Source organism: Manis javanica, chromosome 16, assembly GCF_040802235.1.
Source record: "Manis javanica isolate MJ-LG chromosome 16, MJ_LKY, whole genome shotgun sequence".
Classification (NCBI taxonomy): domain Eukaryota; kingdom Metazoa; phylum Chordata; class Mammalia; order Pholidota; family Manidae; genus Manis; species Manis javanica.
The window spans coordinates 35,021,543-35,045,693 of NC_133171.1; the positions used below are offsets into that span (position 1 = coordinate 35,021,543).

A 24,151-nucleotide genomic window follows, 5' to 3' on the forward strand; every position below is an offset into this window, starting at 1 on the left:
AAGTTTATTAAAACAATAATATTTATGTTTCTATGACACTTTTATACTTTAATCCATCCAAGGACTATGGAAGGTAGATACTCTTTTCTCTGTTTTTTGAATGAGAAGATTTCCCAAATTTAAGGGTCTTATGTAGTGTTATATAGTTGGTTAGAGATTTGAACTACGGTTTTGATCTTTAGTCCCTTCCTTCTCTGTGGCACTGGTGATTCATCTCGCCGAGAAGGAGGTCTTTTGGAGTGGTATTTTGTCTAGGGTTTATAAGTGGCAGTATTTGCTTTTGTACCCATGCTCTTGGCTAACCTTGCAGTTATGAAATATATGCTCCGTGGCTCTGGAAAGGGGTAGGAAGGGCAAGAATAACCTTATAAGAGTTTGTAACCACTGACTCAACTTGTACACAAACACCAGCAGGTTCAGGCAGTAATGAGTTTCTTAGTATTTAGGAAAGGCAACATTGAAGAGCTCTGCAAACACAATTTTCCTGTTCTTTTGTCTCTCCCACAAAACCCCAGTAAAAGCATAACCTTGCAATCCCAGTCCAGCTTCCAAAAATAACAGAACTGCATTCCTTTCATTTAGAAAATTTGCTTCTGGGTAGAGTTCCATTTCTGCTGGCCCTACCTTAAACCCTGGTGGTGGTCATTGGAATAGTGTCCCTTGTGCCCTTCTGTACTTCAGCATCACCTATTACATAGCACCTTGGGAGTAACATCATAATCACAGTTACATTTTTGAGACAAATGCATTTTGTGGCAGTTTGGTTTTTTTTGGTAACTTCTTGGCTCTTACATATGTTCAATGGACAGTTGTTTATTTTTGCTGGTTTCTGTGACAGATGAGTTGAATAACTGTAAAATTGAGGCCTCTTTATGTAAGCCTGGTCATCATCCAGATACATAAGCAGACAAAAATAGGGAAAAGAATAGAAAGGGAAAGAAGAGGACAGGAGACTGTTTTGATTAACTCATAGATTGATAGATTTACTCCTAATGCGATGCAGAAATACTGTCACTAAACAATTTTTTTCTCCAGTACCATCCTGTGCAATTATGATATCTCATTTGCAATATATACAGAAAATAAATCGTCCTTGTTATAATTTTAAATTGGGCATCTGATCACTACTGAAGGGAGACCACTAAAATGAGTAAAAACACAAGACTTAGAATTGCTATCATATTACCTTGCCTCTTCCCATCTTCTTCTAACTCAACGTCTTCAGGGACATGTGATCCTTATCATATGGGCCATAAACAGTAGTATTTTTCTGCGTTGAGTGCAGAAGTTAAAGATGGTGGCAAGTACAACTGTTCCTCCTTGTAAACCCTATTGGCTATATCAAATTATTGGGATTACCCAGACCAACCAGTCTGTCTTTTAGGCTATGTCTGTCTCTCATCTCTGGACCTTTGCACTTGCTGTTCCCTCCGATTAGAAAGTCCTCCCCTTCTGCCGGCTGACGCTCTCCTTTCAGATCTTAGGTTGCCTATCAGGTTTCCCACAACTGACTTGGCACAGTGAAGTCGCTACTCCTTAAATGTTCTCGTAATACTTTGTACTTTCCCTAAACAGCCAGTTGTCTGTCTTACTAGACTTTGACCTTTTTGAGGTAGCTTAGGTATCTTTGAAGCCAGTATTTAGTGTGGTACCAGGCACAGAGCAGGTATTCAATATACATATACTGAAAAATAAATATGGTTAGAAGCATTTTGTGTACTGTGGAAAAGAGTTAGATTTTTTTCTTTTTCTTTCCACAAGTGCTTCGAACTTGTTCAGGTATAACTTGCACCAAAGATGTTTTTTTTTTTTCCTTCAATAAAACTCTAAGATATGCTGATCATACATGTTTCCTGGTGTCTTAAAACAAGAATATTTATCTCTATGGAGAAAGAAAGGAAGTTTTAAACCTTGAACATGCATTTATTCAGCACAAGCTAATGTTTTGACTACATGATTGGCTAAAGATAAGAGATCAGATCTTTAAAAACTCATGTGTGTGTAAGAGTGACTGCTTTGGTGAGGTTGACTCATTTAACTTTTATCAACTACATCAAAGAATTTTATTAGCTAGTTGAGTCTTGAAGTTGGCAAAAGTATAATTCCTCTCCCTCATTCATTGGTTTATATATATTTTCATAATATTTATAAAACTAAAACATTTCATAGATAACTTAGAAGAATAATTTAGTATATAACTGAAAATCATACATTTATTACTTTCATTTGTGTGCTTTCATTTATTCAGTGGAAAAAACAGAATAAAATGTTGCTTTATGGTAATATCTGCCCCAACAAAGAGATATTTACATATCATATTCATATGCAGATGGACTTTTTATTCCCTACTTTTAAAGCGGAATCATTAATCCTTAAAAGAAGACAAGAAAATATAAAAAAATCAGCAAAAACTAATAGTCCTCTTTTATAAAGAATTTTCATGAGGTAGACAGTGTATGTCACTTAACCTTCATAGAGCTCCTATGAAGTGGTTACTGTTACCTTTTTCTTTTTTAAAAATTTTAGCTTTATTGAGATACAGTCGACATATGAAATTGTGAGATATTTAAAGTGAAGTCATGGTGATCAGAGACACAAATCTTCTTGCCTTTTTTACAGCCGATTTGCTCTGATGGTTTTCTTTCTCACGTAGGTTGTCGTACTGCTCCAACAGATTTAGTTTTCATTTTGGACGGCTCTTACAGCGTCGGCCCAGAAAACTTTGAAATAGTGAAAAAGTGGCTTGTCAATATTACAAAGAACTTTGACATAGGACCGAAGTTTATTCAGGTTGGCGTGGTCCAGTATAGTGACTATCCTGTACTGGAGATTCCCCTGGGAAGCCACGATTCGGGAGAGAATTTGATGGCGGCAGTGGAATCCATCCACTACCTAGGAGGAAATACAAGGACCGGGAAGGCCATCCAGTTTGCACTCGATTACCTTTTTGCCAAGTCCTCCCGATTTCTGACCAAGATAGCAGTAGTGCTCACGGACGGTAAGTCCCAAGATGAAGTCAAGGATGCCGCAGAAGCAGCAAGGGAAAGTCAAATAACGTTATTTGCCATTGGCGTTGGTTCAGAAACAGAAGATGCAGAACTGAGAGCAATCGCCAATAAGCCTTCTTCTACTTACGTGTTTTATGTGGAAGACTATATTGCAATATCCAAAATAAGGGAGGTGATGAAGCAGAAACTCTGTGAAGGTAAGCCTTTCTAGAATTTGGAAATAAATAATTGCACTTTCTTATATTTTGGTATGACCTGTTCATTTGCTCTAGTGCACATAGTTTTGTTCAATGTCAAATTACTTACGTCGTATGTATGCTGAGGACACATTTTTGTGTTATATTTATTCTGGATAAATTTTGTTTTTGAAGACAATTCCTTTCTTATGACATCTACAGTTGGAAAATACAATATTTCATTGTATTTGTCATTTGTCCTTAGAATTACATGTCTATTGTAGAAATGGTAGAAAAAAGATACAGAAAGAGTAAAAAATATATGTAAACCACACATGATCATGTCATTCCTGTTAGTGAGTTTCTGTCTTTTTCATTCCAGTCTTTTTCTTTTTTAACTTCAGTGTGTGTGAGAGTTTATTCATATGCCCAAATAAGGATAATATTGTATATATAATTTTATACTCCATTTCCATATTATTATATATTCTATTTTTATGTGTATAATTATTATACACTATGAACATGTTAGCAGACAATCTCCTAAGATACTTCATTTAATAATTTCTCTATTTTTGTATGTTTAGTTCATTTCTAAGTTTTTTTAATATAAGTAACAATGAATATTCTTGTACATAATTCTGAATGGAAATTTCTCATTTCTTCAAGAAAACAAAGGTCAAATTACTAACATTTTTAAAGCTCTGGAAAATGTTAAAAATTAAAAATTATACTTACACTTAAACTCCTACCAGGACTTGAGAGAACATTTGAAAATATAACATTTAACGATCAATTAATTATGTTTATATCATTCCATAAAATGTAACTTAATGTTCATGATAACTCCATGGTATGGGAAAGTTCCAATTTTTGGAAAGCATTAACCTTATTGGGGTTTAAATATGCTTATAATCAGATTATTTTGGGAGAGAGTAATTTATTTTCATATCTTTATTTTTCATATTATAGGCATTTAATTATACCATGTACCTAAAAAAAATAATGAAAATTGGAAAGGCTTTGCTTTAATTTACCTACAAAAGTCCAGAAATAGGTTGGTTCACATTCGACAGAAAATTTTCAAATCATTGTGGCTTAGAAAACAAATTAATTACCTTTTTCTTCTTCATATTTTTTGGGGAATATGGTAGAGAAAGATATTTAAAATTTTTCTAGATTATTTATTAAAGAAGTACAGGAAAGTAAGACTTTTCTTTGATCAAAGTTTTTAAAACGTCCTATAGTAAGCATAAATTGTCACCACAGTTACTCCTTTTATGAGTCTCCAGCAGTAAGACTGGGTTGACTTTGGTCATTTTGAACAGGCCAGAGGGATTTAGATTTTTTTCCAGTTTTACTGAGGAATAATTGACATGTATAAATGTTTAGTATGTCGTCAGATGAGGTAGAATTCTTCAGTTTTGAAGGTAGGTATATTTCATTATTAAAATTAGGCTTTTCATGGTAAAATTGTAGTTACCACCCATTTTTATCCTAAAATATAAATTTGATTAAATATGTCTGTTCTGTATTTGCTTCAGAGACTTTTTCTGTAAATAAATATTTAGGTAAATGCATTATCTCTATTTAAATAATGTGATTGTACATGAAAGAGTAACTGTGCCTAAAAGGAGTAAAAAAAGCCTTTCAGCTAAAATGTACAATCTGTAAAAGAAAAACAAATCAGGTTTGCCAAATATTCTTCATCCACACTCAAAAAAGAATGTAAGTAATGTCTGTGTCTATTCAGTTCACATGTGTGCTGTACAATAGCTATCTTTTAAAACATAGTTTTTGAAATTGTACATATGGAATATATGGACTTTTTTGCACTTGACTTTATAAGATTAATGCACTAAATTAATGCATTCTACATTACAGCAGCCTCAAACCATGTAATTTTTCTTTAAATCCTGTGGCTAACTGACTTTTTTGGGGCACAAATAATTAACATCTACTTTGAGGGGCTTAGCATATAAGATTACCATCTCCTCATACAGCTAATTTTTTATACTCTGCTATGGGTGAGCCACAACACACAAAACTATTTGCCTCTTTGTTCCACATGGGTTAGTTCATCTCTATGAATGTCTTGGTTTTTTTCTTTTTTTAAAAAATTGTAAAAAATACTGATCTACCCTATTAATACATTTTAAGTGTACAGTACAGTATTGTTAACTAAAAGTACAGTGTTGTATTGTAGCTATCTAGAACTTTTTCACAATGCATTACTGAAAAACTCTATGTCTATTGAACAGTGACACCTATTTTCCCCTTCCCCTCAACCCAGGCAACCACCAATCTACTTCCTGTTTCTATAAATTTTACTACTTTAGGTACTTCATAAAAATGGAATCCTGCAGTATTTTTCCTTCTGTGACTGGCTGTTGGGATTTTGATAGTGATTCAATTGAATCTGTAGATCATTTTGGGTGAAATGGTCATTTTCACAATATTGTGTTTTCTAGTTTATGGGCATGAGATGTCTTTTCAGTTGTTTGTGATTTTAATTTCTTTTAGCAATGTGCTGTAGTTTTCATCATTCAAGTGTTTCATCTCCTTGGTTTAAATTTATTCCTTAGTATTTTATTAGTTTTGATGTTCTGGCTCGTACTTCCAATGCTATGTTGAATGGAAGTGGTAAGAGTGTGTGTCTTTTGTCTTGTTCCTGATCTTAGGGGAAAAAATTTCAGTTTTTCACCACTGAGTATGAAGTTAGCAGTTGGCTTTTCATATATGGCCTTTATAATGGCCTATATAGCCACTTTGTTGAGAGTTTTTTTTTTTTTTTTTGAGAGGGCATCTCTCATATTTATTGATCAAATGGTTGTTAACAACAATAAAATTCAGTATAGGGGGGTCAATGCTCAATGTACAATCATTAATCCATCTCAAGCCTAATTCTCGTCAGTCTCCAATCTTCTGAAGCATAACGAACAAGTTCTTACATGGTGAACGAATTCTTACAGAGTGAATAAATTCTTACATGGTGAACAGTACAAGGGCATTCATCACAGAAACTTTCGGTTTTGATCATGCAATATGACCTATAAACCATCAGGTCAAATATGAATATTCATTTGATTTTTGTACTTGATTTATATGTTGATCCCACATTTCTCCTATTATTATTATTATTTTTATTTTTAATAAAATGCTGAAGTGGTAGGTAGATGCAAGATAAAGGTAGAAAACATAGTTTAGTGCTGTAAGAAGGCAAATGTAGATGATCAGATGATCAGGTGTGTGCCTATGGACTAAGTATTAATCCAGGCTAGACAAGGGCAGCAAGACATCCACGGATGCAGAAGATTTCTCTCAAAGCAGGGGGGGTGAGGTTCTGAGCCTCACCTCTGTTGATCCCCAAATTCTCACCTGATGGCCCCCCTGCGACTGTGCCTGTCTTAGGTTGTTCCTCCCTTGAGGAATCTTACCCGTCTCTGGCTAACCAGTCATCTTCCGGGGCCATACAGGGAAATGTAAAGTTGGTAAGTGAGAGAGAAGCCATATTGTTTGCAAAGGTTAGCTTTTTACTTCTTTGCAGATTTATGCCCTGTGGCTTCTATGCCCAGCACTTGTCTCGAGGTATCTTTACCACCTGGAGGAATTATGATACTCGGTAAATTCGATATGAGGCACGAATTCTATTTAAGGTTTGTAATTAGGAAGGAAGAAGAAAAGCTATAGATGTAGTATATGAAGGAAACTTGGGAGGATTGATTATTTCTTTGACATATCTTCTTGTATAGTACCTTAAGTATGTATAGGTTTTAAACTACTAACTAATTTGCACACACATATTAACATAATAGGAATACGGTGACATAAACAAAGCAAATCTATAATTACCAGCCATCTCCAGTGAAGCCAAGAAAACCATTTAGGCACCCTAGGCATTTGTGAAAATTTATCTATGATATGATGGATATTTTCCAACTGTACTTGAACCATCAGACAAATTAAAGCAGCCCATTTCTGGGATCTGTTCACATCCCATGTTCTTTTAACCATAGATAGTCTATAGTCATGAGATTTTGGGGTGCTACAACTTGCACCCCTCCCAACTCCTGGTTGAGTTCCAACAGTACAGATCCAGTCAAATTCGTTGTCTCACTGTATGCACATGCCAGCCTAGACATCTCCCTCCTCCTTCTTATGGCAAGTCCAGGAGACGGTGGGCTGGATGCAGCCACAACCGCAGCATCGTCCGGATCCCTGTGGAGGCTTTTTGATGATCATCCCCCGGCACGAGTCCTCCAGAGAGTGCTGATGCCGGAAGCTCCTCCTCATATCGTATCTTAGTTCATTTTCTGGGTATCCAAGCTAGGCCTTGATCTTCTGCGTAGAAACAAACAGACCCTTTGCCCACACTTTGACATGCCCTCTATACCACTGTGCAGAACTCATTGGAGGTCAGCACACAGTAACTGCTTTTTTTTTTTTTTTTTTTTAATTAAGAGAAAGGAATATTATCAGAAAAGAGTACCTCCATAGCTGATCATCTGACACCCTTTAAGTGATCAACATTAAGGATATTTAAAGCATGCGTTGATCTTCGATTTACCAATAGTTTTATCCTGTTAAGGAGTAATCCCCCTTTTCTTTCTTTCTTTCTTTTTTTTTTTAAATTTTTAATCTACACTTACCTGAAGAATACTATGTTTACTATGCTCTCCCCTATATCATGTCCCCCCTAACAACCACATTACGGTTACTGTCCATCAGCTTAGCAAAATGTGGTAGAGTCACTACTTGTCCTCTCTGTGTTGTGCAGCCCACCCTCCCCTTTCTCCCTCCCCCCCATGCATGCTAATCTTAATACCCCCCTTCTTCTTCCCCCCCCTTATCCCTCCCTGCCCACCCATCCTCCCCAGTTCCTTTCCCTTTGGTACCTGTTAGTCCATTTTTGGGTTCTGTAATTCTGCTGCTGTTTTGTTCCTTCAGTTTTTCCTTTGTTCCTATACTCCTCAGATGAGTGAAGTCATTTGGTATTTCTCTTTCTCCGCTTGGCTTATTTCACTGAGCATAATACTCTCCAGCTCCATCCATGTTGCTGCAAATGGTTGGATTTTTCCACTTCTTATGGCTGAGTAGTATTCCATTGTGTATATGTACCACATCTTCTTTATCCATTCATCTACAGATGGACATTTAGGTTGCTTCCAATTCTTGGCTATTGTAAATAGTGCTGCGATAAACATAGGACTGCATCTGTCTTTCTCAAACTTGATTGCTGCGTTCTTAGGGTAAATTCCTAGGAGTGGAATTCCTGGGTCAAATGGTAGGTCTGTTTTGAGCATTTTGATGCACCTCCATACTGCTTTCCACAATGGTTGAACTAATTTACATTCCCACCAGCAGTGTAGGAGGGTTCCCCTTTCTCCACAGCCTCGCCAACATTTGTTGTTGTTTGTCTTTTGGATGGCAGCTATCCTTACTGGTGTGAGGTGATACCTCATTGTAGTTTTAATTTGCATTTCTCTGATAATTAGCGATGTGGAGCATCTTTTCATGTGTCTCTTGGCCATCTGTATTTCTTTTTTGGAGAACTGTCTGTTCAGTTCCTCTGCCCATTTTTTAATTGGGTTATTTGTTTTTTGTTTGTTGAGGCATGTGAGCTCTTTATATATTCTGGACGTCAAGCCTTTATCAGATCTGTCATTTTCAAATATATTCTCCCATACTGTAGGGTTCCTTTTTGTTCTATTGATGGTGTCTTTCGCTGTACAGAAGCTTTTCAGCTTAATGTAGTCCCACTTGCTCATTTTTGCTGTTGTTTTCCTTGCCTGGGGAGATATGTTCAAGAAGAGATCACTCATGTTTATGTCTAAGAGGTTTTTGCCTATGTTTTTTTCCAAGAGTTTAATGGTTTCGTGACTTACATTCAGGTCTTTGATCCATTTTGAGTTTACCTTTGTATATGGGGTTAGACAATGGTCCAGTTTCATTCTCCTACATGTAGCTGTCCAGTTTTGCCAGCACCATCTGTTGAAGAGACTGTCATTTTGCCATTGTATGTCCGTGGCTCCTTTATCAAATATTAATTGACCATATATGTTTGGGTTAATTTCTGGGGTCTCTAATCTGTTCCACTGGTCTGTGGCTCTGTTCTTGTGCCAGTACCAAATTGTCTTGATTACTATGGCTTTGTAGTAGAGCTTGAAGTTGGGGAGTGAGATCCCCCCTACTTTATTCTTCTTTTTCAGGATTGCTTTGGCTATTCGGGGTCTTTGGTGTTTCCATATGAATTTTTGAATTATTTGTTCCAATTCATTGAAGAATGTTGCTGGTAATTTGAGAGGGATTGCATCAAATTTGTATATTGCTTTCGGCAGGATGGCCATTTTGACGATATTAATTCTTCCTAGCCATGAGCATGGGATGAGTTTCCATTTATTAGTGTCCCCTTTAATTTCTCTTAAGAGTGACTTGTAGTTTTCAGAGTATAAGTCTTTCACTTCCTTGGTTAGGTTTATTCCTAGGTATTTTATTCTTTTTGATGCAATGGTGAATGGAATTGTTTTCCTGATTTCTCTTTCTATTGATTCGTTGTTAGTGTATAGGAAAGCTACAGATTTCTGTGTGTTGATTTTGTATCCTGCAACTTTGCTGTATTCCGATATCAGTTCTAGTAGTTTTGGAGTGGAGTCTTTAGGGTTTTTTATGTACAGTATCATATCATCTGCAAATAGTGACAGTTTAACTTCTTCTTTACCAATCTGGATTCCTTGTATTTCTTTGTTTTGTCTGGTTGCCGTGGCTAGGACCTCCAGTACTATGTTAAATAACAGTGGGGAGAGTGGGCATCCCTGTCTGGTTCCCGATCTCAGTGGAAATGCTTTCAGCTTCTCGCTGTTGAGTATAATGCTGGCTGTGGGTTTATCATATATGGCCTTTATTATGTTGAGGTACTTGCCCTCTATTCCCATTTTGCTGAGAGTTTTTATCATGAATGGATGTTGAATTTTGTCAAATGCTTTTTCAGCATCTATGGAGATGATCATGTGGTTTTTGTCTTTCTTTTTGTTGATGTGGTGGATGATGTTGATGGATTTTCGAATGTTGTACCATCCTTGCATCCCTGGGATGAACCCCACTTGGTCATGGTGTATGATCCTTTTGATATACTGTTGAATTCTGTTTGCTAATATTTTATTGAGTATTTTTGCATCTACATTCATCAGGGATATTGGTCTGTAATTTTCTTTTTTGGTGGGGTCTTTTCCTGGTTTTGGTATTAGGGTGATGTTGGCTTCATAGAATGAGTTTGGGAGTATTCCCTCTTCTTCTATTTTGTGGAACACTTTAAGGAGAATGGGTATTATGTCTTCTCTGTGTGTCTGATAAAATTCCGAGGTAAATCCGTCCGGCCCTGGGGTTTTGTTCTTGGGTAGTTTTTTGATTACTGTTTCAATTTCTTTGCTTGTAATTGGTTTGTTTAACTTTTGTGTTTCTTCCTTGGTCAGTCTTGGGAGGTTGTATTTTTCTAGGAAGTTGTCCATTTCTTCTAGGTTTTCCAGCTTGTTGGCATATAGGTTTTCATAGTAGTCTTTAATAATTCTTTGTATTTCTGTGGAGTCTGTCATGATTTTTCCATTCTCATTTCTGATTATGTTGATTTGTGTTGACTCTCTTTTTCTCTTAATAAGTTGGGCTAGAGGCTTATCTATTTTGTTTATTTTCTCAAAGAACCAGCTCTTGGTTTCGTTGATTTTTGCTATTGTTTTATTCTTCTCAATTTTGTTTATTTCTTCTCTGATCTTTATTATGTCCCTCCTTCTGCTGACTTTAGGCCTCATTTGTTCTTCTTTTTCCAGTTTTAATAATTGTGATGTTAGACTATTCATTTGGGATTGTTCTTCCTTCTTCAAGTGTGCCTGGATTGCTATATACTTTCCTCTTAAGACTGCTTTCGCTGCATCCCACAGAAGTTGGGGCTTAGTGTTGTTGTTGTCATTTGTTTCTATATATTCCTTGATCTCTATTTTGATTTGTTCATTGATCCATTGATTATTTAGTAGCATGTTGTGAAGCCTCCATGTGTTTGTGAGCCTTTTTGTTTTCTTTGTAGAATTTATTTCTACTTTCATACCTTTGTGGTCTGAAAAATTGGTTGGTAGAATTTCAATATTGTGGAATTTACTGAGGCTCTTTTTGTGGGCTAGTATGTGGTCTATTCTGGAGAATGTTCCATGTGCACTTGAGAAGAATGTATATCCTGTTGCTTTTGGATGTAAAGTTCTATAGATGTCTATTAGGTCCATCTGTTCTAGTGTGTTGTTCAGTGCCTGTGTGTCTTTACTTATTTTCTGCCCGGTGGATCTATCCTTTGGGGTGAGTGGTGTGTTGAAGTCTCCTACAATGAATGCATTGCAGTCTATTTCCCTCTTTAGTTCTGTTAGTATTTGCTTCACATATGCTGGTGCTCCTGTATTGGGTGCATATATATTTAGAATGGTTATATCCTCTTGTTGGACTAAGCCCTTTATCATTATGTAGTGGCCTTCTTTATCTCTTGTTACTTTCTTTGTTTTGAAGTCTATTTTGTCTGATATTAGTACTGCAACCCCTGCTTTCTTCTCACTGTTGTTTGCCTGAAATATGTTTTTCCATCCCTTGACTTTTAGTCTATGCTTATCTTTGGGTTTAAGGTGAGTTTCTTGTAAGCAGCATATAGATGGGTCTTGCTTTTTTATCCATTCTATTACTCTATGTCTTTTGATTGGTGCATTAAGTCCATTTACATTTAGGGTGACTATTGAAAGATATGTACTTATTGCCATTGCAGGCTTTAGATTCGTGGTTACCAAAGGTTCAAGGTTAGCTTCTTTAGTATCTTCCTGCCTAACTTAGCTCGCTTATTGAGCTGTTATATACACTGTCTGGAGAGTCTTTTCTTCTCTCCCTTCTTATTCCTCCTCCTCCATTCTTCATATGTTGTGTGTTTTGTTCTGTGCTCTTTTTAGGGGTGCTCCCATCTAGAGCAGTCCCTGTAGGATGCCCTGTAGAGGTGGTTTGTGGGAAGCAAATTCCCTCAGCTTTTGCTTGTCTGGGAATTGTTTGATCCCACCATCATATTTAAATGATAGTCGTGCTGGATACAGTATCCTTGGTTCAAGGCCCTTCTGTTTCATTGCATTAAGTATATCATGCCATTCTCTTCTGGCCTGTAGGGTTTCTGTTGAGAAGTCTGCTGTTAGCCTGATTGGTTTTCCTTTATAGGTGACCTTTTTCTCTCTAGCTGCCTTTAAAACTCTTTCCTTGTCCTTGATCCTTGCCATTTTAATTATTATGTGTCTTGGTGTTGTCCTCCTTGGATCCTTTCTGTTGGGGGTTCTGTATAATTCCATGGTCTGTTCGGTTATTTCCTCCCCCAGTTTGGGGAAGTTTTCAGCAATTATTTCTTCAAAGACACTTTCTATCCCTTTTCCTCTTTCTTCCTCTTCTGGTATCCCTATAATACGAATGTTTTTCCTTTTGTATTGGTCACATATTTCTCTTAGTGTTGTTTCATTCCTGGAGATCCTTTTATCTCTCTCTATGTCAGCTTCTATACGTTCCTGTTCTCTGGCTTCTATTCTTTCAATGGCCTCTTGCATCTTATCCATTCTGCTTATAAATCCTTCCAGGGATTGTTTCACTTCTGTGATCTCTTTCCTGACATCTGTGATCTCCTTCCGGACTTCATCCCACTGCTCTTGCATTTTTCTCTGCATCTCATCCCATTGCTCTTGCATTTTTTTCTGCATCTCTGTCAGCATGTTCATGATTTTTATTTTGAATTCTTTTTCAGGAGGACTAGTTAGGTCTGTCTCCTTCTCAGGTGTTGTCTCTGTGATCTTTGTCTGCCTGTAGTTTTGCCTTTTCATGGTGATAGAGATAGTTTGCAGAGCTGGTACAAGTGACCGCTGGAAGAGCTTCCCTTCTTGTTGGTTTGTAGCCTTTTCCTGGGAGAATAGCGACCTCTAGTGGCTTGTGCTGGGCAGCTGTGCGCAGACAGGGCTTCTGCTTCCTGCCCAGTTGCTTTGGGGTTTATCTCCGCTGTTGCTGTGGGCTTGGCCTGGCTGGGGCTGTTCCTCCAAAATGGTGGAGCCCCGTTGGAGGGGGAGCAGCCAGGAGACTATTTATCTCCGTAAGGGGCCTCTGTGCTCCCTGCTGCCCAGGGGGTTAGAGTGCCCAGAGATCCCCAGATTCCCTGCTTCTGGTCTAAGTGACCTGTCCTGCCCCTTTAAGATTTCCAAAAAGCACTCTCCAAACCAAAACAACAACAGCAACAATGAGAGAGGGAACAGAAAGAAAGAGAAAAAAAAAAAGGAAAAAAAAGGAAAAACAAGCGATTTTTTTTTTTTTTTTGTCCTCAGGTGCCGGTCCCAGGCACCCGCTCACTGGTCCTGCTGCCCTGTCTCCCTAGCACCAGGGTCCCTGTCCTTTCAAGGCTTCCAAAAAGCACCCACCCACCGGTCCCGCAGGGAAGGAACGCTCAATATTCTTTGTCCTCAGGCACTGGTCCCACGCACCCGCTCACCAGTCCCGCCGCCCTGCCTCCCTAGCACCGGGATCCCTGTCCCTTCAAGGCTTCCAAAAAGCACTCGGCAAAAAGAGAGAAAAAAAGGGGAAAAACGCGCGATTTCTTCCGTCCTCAGGTGCTGGTCTCAGGCACCCACCCACCGGTCCCACAGGGAAAAATGCGGGATATTCTTTGTCCTCAGGTGCCGGTCCCAGGCACCCGCTCACCAGTCCCGCCGCCCTGCCTCCCTAGCACCGGGGTCCCTGTCCCTTTTAGGCTTCCAAAAAGCACTCGCAGAAAAGAGAAAAAAAAAAGGGGAAAAACGCGCGATTTCCTCTGTCCTCAAGTGCCGGTCTCAGGCACCCGCCCACCGGTCCCGCAGGGAAAAACGGGGGATATTCTTTGTCCTCAGGCGCCGGTCCCAGCCACCCGCTCACCAGTCCCGCCACCGTGCCTCCCTAGCACTGGGGTCCCCGTCCCTTCAAGGCTTCCAAAAAGCGCTCGCCAAAAAGAGAAAAAAAAAAAAAGGGGAAAAACGCGCGACCTCCTCCGTCCTCAGGCACCGGTCTCAGGCACCCGCCCCCAGGTCTCGCAGGGAGAAACGCGGGATATTCTTTGTCCTCCGGCGCCGTTCCCAGGCACCTCCTCACCGGTCCTGCCACCCTGCCTCCCCAGCAATGGGGGCCCGTCCCTCTAAGGCTTCCAAAAAGCGCTCGCCAAAAAAAAAAAAAAAAAAAAAAACCGCTCCGGTTTCTCTCCACCCGCCGGGAGCCGGGGGGAGGGGCGCTCGGGTCCCGCCGGGCTGGGGCTTGTATCTTACCCCCTTCACAAGGCGCTGGGTTCTTGCAGGTGTGGATGTGGTCTGGATGTTGTCCTGTGTCCTGTGGTCTCTATTTTAGGAAGATTTTTCTTTGTTATATTTTCATAGCTCTATGTGTTTTTGGGAGGAGATTTCCACTGCTCTACTCACGCCGCCATCTTGGCTCCGCCCTCTTCTTTTCTGTTGAGAGTTTTTATCATGAAAGTGTGTTGAATTTTGTCAAATGCTTTTTCTGCATCTGTTGAGATGATCATATGACTCTTTATCCCTAATTATCTTCATTTGGGATATCATATTGATTGATTTCATAACTGAACCATTCTTGATTCCCAAGGATAAATCCCACTTGGTCCTAGTGTATGATCCTTTTTATCCTTTTGAAATGCTGTTGAATGCTAGCATTTTGTGGAGGATTTTTGCATGTGTGTTCATCAGGAATAGTGGCCAGTAGTTTTCTTTCCTGGTAGTGTCTTTTTCTGGATTTGATACCAGGGTGCTGCTGGCTCATAAAGAGTTTAGAAGTATTCAGTTTTTTTTAGAAGAATTTGAGAAGGATTGACATTAATTCTTAAAATGTTTGGTAGAATTCACCACTGTGGAGAATTGGTCCTGAGCTTTTCTTTGTTGGGAGGTTTTTGATTACTGGTTCAGCATCCTTACAGATGTGTTCAGATTTTCTGTTTCTTCATGATTCAGTCTTGGTGGGTCATATATTTTGGACATGTATCCAATTCTTCTAGCTTATCAGATTTGTTGGTGTATAATTATGATCTCTTATGGTCCTTTGTGTATCTGTGGCATCAGTTGTAATGTCTCCTCTTTCATTCCTAATTTTATTTGAATTTTCTTCCTTTTTTTTCTTAATTTAGATAAGGATTTGTCAGTTCTGTTGATCTTTAAAAAAAAAACCCAACTCTTATCTTAATTTTACCATTTTTTTTTGTTTCACTATGCTCTACTTCATTTATTTCTACTCTAATGTTAATTTTTGCCTCCTTTACACTAATTTTGGGCTTAGTTTGTTCTTTTTTGTGATTCCTTGACACATAAGGTTCAGTAGTCTGAGATCTTTACTCTTTTAATGTAAATGTTTATCACTGTAAACTTCCATCTTAGTACTGCTTTTGCTGCATTCCGTAAGTTTTGGTATGTCATATTTTGGTTTTTGTTTCTCTCAAGATATTTTCTATTTTGGTTTTTGATATTTCTATTCTGATATTTTCCCTTCTGGTTTCTTCTTTGATTCAGCAGTTGTTCAGGAGCATGTTGTTAATTCCCACACATTGGTGAATTTTCCAGTTTTCTTCCCCTGCTATTAATTTCTAGTTTCATTCCACTGTGGTTGGAAAATAAACTCAACATTTTCATTCATTTATCATTTTGTGTATATACGCTTTATAGATAATTTCTTTGTGGTTACCATGGGAGTTACATAAAGCATCACACTGTTATATAACAATTTCTTTTAAGCTGATAACAGTGTACCTTCAATCACATAAAAATAGTCGACATTTTTGTTTCTTCCTGCCCCCCCTCACACTTTATTGATGTCACCAGTTACATCCTCTTATACTTTTACAATTATGATTACTGTTTATACATTTGTCTTTAACTTCTATATCAGAATTAAAAGTGATTTGCATATCACCCTTACTGTTTTACTGTTCTCATAAACTGGGCCCGTGTGAACAGTTTCTTAATTAGAGGCTGATGGGTTATTTTTCAAGAGCTCATAATCTCACTCCCTTTGATGTCTGCCTGCAGCATTTATATTCTCTTGTTCTTTAGCTACAAGTTTCCCTGCTCTCCCTTGTTCTCCGTGGCCACCAGGTATCCATGCTTGTTCCTTGTCATCATCCTGGGCCAAGACTGATATCATTCCCTCAGTCAGCCCTTTGAAAAGCTGGGATGCTGGATACATCCTCCATTCTTTTCTCTTCCTCCTGTGGTCCTCAAGGTTTGTGTTTTTTCCCGATCATGCTGAGCCATGCCATCCACAACATGCCACCCACCATTCTTCTTTCTTCTCTGCAGTGCCCAGGCATCGGCATAGTTCCAGTTCCTTTAGTGCCTCCAGATGAAGTGAGGTAGACACCGGTCTCTTGGGCAGCCCTCTGAAAAGCTGGAGCATTGAATACATCACTGTTCTCTTCCCGCCTCCCGAGGAAGAATGCCACAAGCCAGGGCATTCTCTTCTGGCACTTATTTGTTCAGGCTTGGAGGAGGGATAGAAATGAATGAAAATGTTGAGTGATGTGGGTAAAGTGAAATTATTCTTATTACCTGTTCAAATGTGACTGTTCTTGACTCTGTGCTCACCTGGCATACCTCAACTTGCTAAGTGGAATTTGGAGGGCTCATAAAGGTATTTTTGTCCATATATTATTGTTAAATCAGTGTTTCATTGGGAGAATGTGGGCTGGGATTTCCTATTTCACCATTTTGCTGATGTTATTCGTTCTGTTCCTTTTTTGAGTCAACCAGGCATGGGTTTGGTGCAACAGAATTAAGAGGGTGAAAGTCATTTCCCTTGGTGTCCTAGAAGATACCTTCCTCAGGTGTCTTGAAAGGCTTCCACCAGCCTGTGGCTTGAAGTGCTGGGTCTCAGGACCCACATTTTGATTCAGGTGTGTTGAATTTCCCTGTGTGCAAGTAGTGGGTAGTTAACAGGCTCTAGAAAATTGCCTGTATATTCTTACTGTTTCATTTTCCATGTTCCTGTTTCCATGTCCCATTTTGACTTTTAGATGAAGTGGTATATTTATGTATTTCTTAAAAGAGTATATGGTGTTGACTTGCTCAAGAGGGGCAAAGCCTGAAGGTCAGGAGGCTACTATCTGAGCAACAATACATGACTTCTGGAGAAGAGTGACATGCAGACAATCTGGCAATGTAGAAGTGGATTGAATAGGATGGAATAAGCGAGGTAGATAAGATATAACATGTTCATTAGTGCTCCTGTGACATTAACTTATAATTAGAAAGGTGTAGCTGGACACATTTTATTGCCCTACTTAGACTTAAGATATATAGTTTTCATGCCCCTGTCCTTGGCAGGATTTTAAATAAAACTCATGTTGTATGCTCTCAGTAAGGCTGAATTATACTAATAAATAAGCCCTGAGATTTAACAGAAAAGTATTTTTGGACTGCATTGCTTAAAATAAACGGAGTAATCTGTACTCATCCCAGAAAGCATTCCTATTGCAAATACTCTCTGAACCTAGGGGAGCAAAATGTAATTATAACTGTGTAGTCTGTGTAGAAAACCATTTGTAAACTTAAATCTGTGGATTTTTTTTGTCCTTGCTCCTGCATGCACCCCTTTAACTAACTCGGTTTATCTCAGTTGTTCTACTTACCAGTTGTAGGTGTTCTGGCAAGTTCCCAACTGAATCTCTCTTAGCATTTGATATTCCTGGTACTTATAATTCTAACTTTCAAGTTCCAATTTTTATTTTCAGTTTCTTTTCTCCTCTCAGAATGTGCTTGTATACATATTCATCTATTTCTTTTTCCTACAGAATGGAGAAGTTAATTATTTACCTCTGTTTCCCCGGAAGTTTGTACAAAAATTGTTGATTAATAAACAAAGTAGCATTTTACATATGGAAACTTTCTTTTACCTGTTTCTCATAGCTAGGTAAAATGCAAACATACAAATTTTATTTGAGCATCTTAACTACATTTTTCTTCTCAGTTCCCATGTGTAGGGATATCTTATTGTTCTCCTTGTAGGTGAGCAAATTGGGAAGAAAAATTGTTCCTTCAAGAAATTAGAATTTTTAAATACATTTTTCCCTAATAAGATGTGCCAGGTAGTAATGAAAACACAGCTACATTGTGACTATTAATTTATACTCCTCATTTCAGAAATGTGCTACACTGTTTCCTCTAAAATTTGGGGGATTAGAATATAGTGTAGAGGATTTTATTTAGAAAAAGAACACAATATTGGCTTTATTTGCCACTTGGTGTGCCATTTCGGAGTTACAAGGCACTTTCACATACATCATCATTTTTGATCTTCAGACAAACCCCGTGAGGATCATTATTTTTGCTTCACAGAGGAGAGTCCAGAGGTTCATGAAAGGTTAAGAGAAAGGCTTAAGTTCTTGTCTAAGTCTGGACTTTTCATCCAACAGCTTATAACTTATCTTCTGTAAAGCAAATCAAAGCAGCAATTCAAATATGAATATTCTTATGATGGAATGTGTAACATTTTCTTCTCAGAAACATCTTTCTTTTGCAGCTTTAAATCAATTGCATTTGAAGTGAGGCATCATAGATTGTTCCATATACCTCCCCGTACTTCCCCCACCACCAAAATAAGAATGTGCATCCTAATGACAGGGAAGATTAATTTTATTCATTGATTTATGATTCAAAATGTTACATGTGGTGTTATTGACAGCTCTTACCCTGTTTCTCATGTCTTCACGTGGAGGGACCTCGGGAGACAAACTCCTCCCCTCGCTCTCTCCCCACCTTTTTTCACTCCTTACCACTGAATGAGGAGATATATTTCGGATTAGTAGGTTTGATCAAAGTAGCTGTTTATGGTTGGCAAAGTGTCTTTGGCTTCCTCTCCTTTGGATCACTGGGTCTGTGGAGCTGGTATGTTCTGGTTCCTCTCTAGACCATGTGTGAGCTTAGTGGCTTAGTGGGTAGGCCTTGCTCCTGAGGTGGGGTGGAGAACAAACCAACCCTGCATTGCTGGGAGGCTGTGGTTAATTATGGTGTGCAGTTCATGGAAGTCACTGAATCACAAATCTAACCAGCATCTTCTGTTTGCCTGAGTCCTATATTTCCCCATCAGTTACCTCCAAGCTTACCAGCGGAAGAAGGGTGTAATTGACTGGGTCCCTTCAAAACTCAGCATCTTAAGACCTGAAGTGAGAAATATCCCTCCATTCCTAGGAATTTATCTAGTTTCATTTATATCAACCCTTTATTTCCAATATTCTGTGGTACAAATGATGATTGTATGTGTTGAGCTAATGAAATCCATTTCATGACTTTTTATTGTGTTATAAATACATGTTTTGTAAGAGAGTGATTATCTTAAAGTACACGTAGTGGAATTTTTGTTTTATTCTCTTAGCTACTTTATAAAATATAAGCAGTCATGTTCGGTCTGTATGTTTTTTAAGGGTCTTGGAAAAATCTGAAATATTGCAACATTTCTGTAGTATAACAGCTTAGTAACATTTCAGCCATATAAATTTTTCCATATAATTTGAGACACAAGTTTCCCAGGGAAGTTAAAGCATGTTATATTCTTATAATTTATATAGATATGGATGACTGTATAATGGAAAACTTAATGATTCTTCTTAAGAAAAGTCTTATTTATAAATATGTTTAATATAATAATAATATGATTAATCATGGATGAGATAATAGGCCCATTTGAAGAACTTCTTTGACAGAAAGGACCCACAGTTAAGCTTTTTTCCAGAGTGATAGAACCAATATTTGAGCTGTAAAATTATAAACTGCTAGAATTGGAAAGAATATCAAGAACAACACATATTTTTTTATCCTTCTAATTCTGGGAATGCTAGAAAGGAATCTTAGAGTTCATCTCCTAGGTCCAAGAAATTCAAGAGAGTTATCCAAAGTCATGTGACTAATAGCAAATCCTGGATAAGAATCATGAATCCTGTCCCAGTGTTCTCCTTCCCCCCAGGTATTAGGTTGCTTCACATTCAGTATTGTGAATTATAAGCTTCAGCAGAGTGTTACCCTTAAAGCAATCCATTAACAAATGTTCTTCTTACATTTCTTTTTTATTTTTAGGGACAATAAAGACGAGACTTCACTTTCAATTGTCAAAAACACTCCCTACCTGTTGTGTCAGAAAATACATTTACATACATTCGTATACATTTGCATGCATATATAGATTTTATGATTCTCACGTTCCCTAGTATTTCTCCCTCGATTTTCTTTTGTTGTTGAAACAAGCCACAATTAGTCAACTTTTACTGCTTTTGCTTTTGCTTTATAGAATCTGTCTGCCCAACACGAATTCCAGTGGCAGCTCGCGATGAGAAAGGGTTTGATATTCTTTTAGGCTTGGGTGTAAAGAAAAAGGTTAAGAAAAGAATCCAGCTTTCACCAATAAAGATAAAAGGATATGAAGTTACATCAAAAGTTGATTTATCAGAATTCACAAGGTAAATGTTATGTATTGGTACAGTCTTTTTTTAATATGTCTGTAGACGTGTTGAGAATTTTTTAAGCTTACACGTGTTCTTCTTTTTCTAGCAATGTTTTCCCAGAAGGTCTTCCTCCATCATATGTATTTGTCTCCACTCAGAGATTTAAGGTCAAGAAAATGTGGGATTTATGGAGAATTTTAACCATTGATGGAAGGCCACAAATAGCAGTTACCTTAAATGGCGTGGATAAAGTGTTATTATTTACAACAACCAGCATAATTAATGGCTCACAAGTGGTCACCTTTGCTGACCCTCAAGTTAAGGTAAAGATGCTCAAGTATGATAATGGTGTTAATGGGGAAATCACCATCAGGTTTGTGTGTGTTGGGGGAAGAAAGCCGTAATTTTAACTTGACTTAAAAGATAGGGACTTCATATTTTAATGTTGCTTAACTGACAAGGACGGACAATTGTTTTTTAGTCCATATTGGGATTAAGGATGGAGGGAACTAAACATTTTCAGTGCCTACTACTAGGTGCCAGGAACATTTAATTATAATAACCACCCATGGAAGAAGCTGTTGCTCTCATTTCACAGATGGAAAACCAAGGTTCAAGTATATTACGTTCCTCTCAAAGTAACAAAATTAGTAAGTGATGACATTAGAAATTGAATTTAGTTCTGGACAGTTTTAATGTCCATGTTGGTCTGATTTGCACTGCCATGTCATACAATATATTGAGATAATAGACATATTTGTGAGAACATTAAATACAGGTAGATAATGGGTCAAAGTTCACATTTGTTAAGAGGACATTTTATTTCCCCAAAAGGAGCATATATTTAATAAAATTGATGAACTAAAAATAGTGGTTTTTGAAGTCAAATGTTCAGAATATAGATAGAACAATGAAAACAATCATATTTTGGTCATTACTGTAATTATAGTCAAATAGCATATTATATAATTTAGGAAATACATAAGGTTATATATGAAATCATGCATTTATGCAACTGAGGGAAGAGAAGGGGATAAAGACAATTGTTATGGTTTACAAAATGAAGATACTATTATTATCCAGGGGAAATTGGGAGAAGGAGAAAAATTGGTATATTGTTAATTCTATCAGGCTGATTATGAAATGTACTGGTAGAATTATTCTAGCCAGTATTAGAATTATAGGTCCCATATATAGGAAAGAGGTCCAGACATTCATGTAGATGTGGGAGTTATTCCACAGAAGTAATAATTGACCTGTAGGAATGGATGAGATGGTCAATGGGAAGAATGAGAAAGATCCAGGACAGATTTGGGGAATGATCTCACATGAGGGCAGGTTGAGGAATAGAAAATAGAGAATGAAATTGAAAGAAGAAATAGAAGCAGAGAAATAGAGAATGAGTTGAAGATGATCAAGATGGTTGGAGTCATGCAAGGTGAGTGAGAATATCAAGCAGGATAGGCGATAGGGTTCAAAGCTGCAACGAAGTGAATAGGATGAGGAATGAGAGAGGCCACTTGGATTCAGAAATTAGGAACTTATTTGTGAGGAGGTTGTTTCAGGAAATGGTTTGATACAACTTTTATACATAATGGAAACTCCACTAGGGATTTAATAAAATATTGGTGAGTAGCATTTGAGGCCCAGGTTGGGTCAGGGTGAATTAGTATCTGATTCACCCAGTCTGTGTGATGTGGATTTATGGCGGGGGCAAAGGAATGGGAACAAATAGAACATTTTTAGGAATTTATGTCTATTCCGTGCTTTCTTCCTCTAGACATTATTTGATGAAGGCTGGCATCAAATTCGCCTTTTAGTAACAGAACAAGATATAACTCTGTATATTGATGATCGACAAGTTGAAAACAAGCCCTTACATCCAGTTTTAGGCATCTTCATCAATGGCCAAACACAAATTGGAAAATACTCTGGGAAAGAAGAAACTGTTCAGGTAGATAAAGAATGATTTGCTTTTTGCATTACATAAGATGGACTTTTGCTGTCCTTTGTGATAATATTTATCATGTTTAACTGTAGTTAGCTTAATTGTGAATTTCTTTAAGATAGATACTTAATCAAAAGGTAATCAGTTCATTAGCAAAATTTGTGTTTGTGTGTGTGTGTATGAAAATGCACAATTGATCAGTTTTATAAGAATTCTTAGAAATTTTCTTTGTTCCCTTGAGTTCAGGATATGGTTTTACATTCTTATGAAACATTAATTTCATATTCTGAGGAGATGTGTAGATTAAATAATGAATTTGGAAAAGAGGAAACGATTACAGCTGTGAGTGGGAGTTACAGAAATTTCTTTGCAGCTGTGAGAATAAAATAAATGCATGTCAGAGTTCTTCATAAACAAAACTGTGCGTTTTTGGATATCTCTGTAAACTAGAGTATCTATGTGTGAGTTGAGAAATGTGTATGTAACATACAGCCATTTCTTGAAAAATCATTGATTTGAAAAGGTGTGTCTTGCCCATTCTGTTTCTATGAAGGGAAGACTCGGTGACATTCAAATGTGTGGTCACCTGGATGGTTGCCTTAGATTAATGTAACATGTCAAATTGTAGTGAATGTTTAAATAGTAACAGGTGCTGGGTCTGCTCATCACAAAATATTGCATGATGGTTTCTAAACGTCCAAAACTAAAGATGGCCTCTTGAGCCCCACTCTATGCAATCAGGAATTCGCGGAGATTTAGGATAAACGCAGAAAGCCTGGGAAAACTTTTTAAGTGGCCTAGAAAATGCTCTCTAGACTGACTTCTAATACAGGGATACTGAAAAAGCTCCATTGGGTTCCCAAAGGAAACTGGAGGTTTCTTTTGGGTGCTGGGGAAGGTTTTTTTTAGAAGTTATGTTGCATCATACCTTTATGCTACATGTTAGGTATTCAAATTTTGTATTTTTATTGTTTTAGCTCAATGCTGTGATCTAAACCTTAGACCATTGTTAAACATAGTGGCTACTTCTGTGTATCTGAGTTACTCTTATAAAACTGTTAGCTTGTGCCTCAAATTTAACTCAGTTGGTTTTATGTTCCTAGTTTGATGTCCAAAAGTTGCGAATCTACTGTGACCCAGAACAGAACAACCGAGAGACAGCGTGTGAGATCCCCGGATTTGTGAGTAGGATGAATTATTTTTCCCCAGGTGTTGCTTTATTCAGTACTTCCAAAGCAATAAATAAAAAGAGATAATATGCTTAAATTACTGTATAGTTAGTTTCTTATTCATTAATGCAAATAAAGTTACATTGATTAAAACATCTTTTGGAGTTCAAAATTGAAATAAAATTATAATGTATCCCTGTGCAAATGTGAAAGACGGCAAGAACTGTGGTTTTTCCACATTATCTTGGGTTGTGATTGTTCCAGTACTTGAGTGAAGCAAGGCTAGACTTTCCCTAGAAAAACACAGGATTCTTTGAATATCCAGGGTGTAAACTACATTTCTATACATAATT

The 24,151-nt window shown here is 37.6% G+C and overlaps 1 protein-coding gene across 1 annotated transcript in view; it reads left to right on the plus strand.

Moving 5' to 3' along the window:
• The window catches only part of COL21A1 (collagen type XXI alpha 1 chain), a 172,464-nt gene that overhangs the window by 59,569 nt on the left and 88,744 nt on the right, over positions 1 to 24,151 (plus strand). The window contains exons 5-9 of the mRNA XM_073225228.1: positions 2,654 to 3,205; positions 20,528 to 20,696; positions 20,788 to 21,004; positions 22,462 to 22,635; positions 23,733 to 23,810. Coding sequence (XP_073081329.1) covers positions 2,654 to 3,205; positions 20,528 to 20,696; positions 20,788 to 21,004; positions 22,462 to 22,635; positions 23,733 to 23,810 — 1,190 coding nt within the window. The remainder of the gene's footprint in view (positions 1 to 2,653; positions 3,206 to 20,527; positions 20,697 to 20,787; positions 21,005 to 22,461; positions 22,636 to 23,732; positions 23,811 to 24,151) is intronic.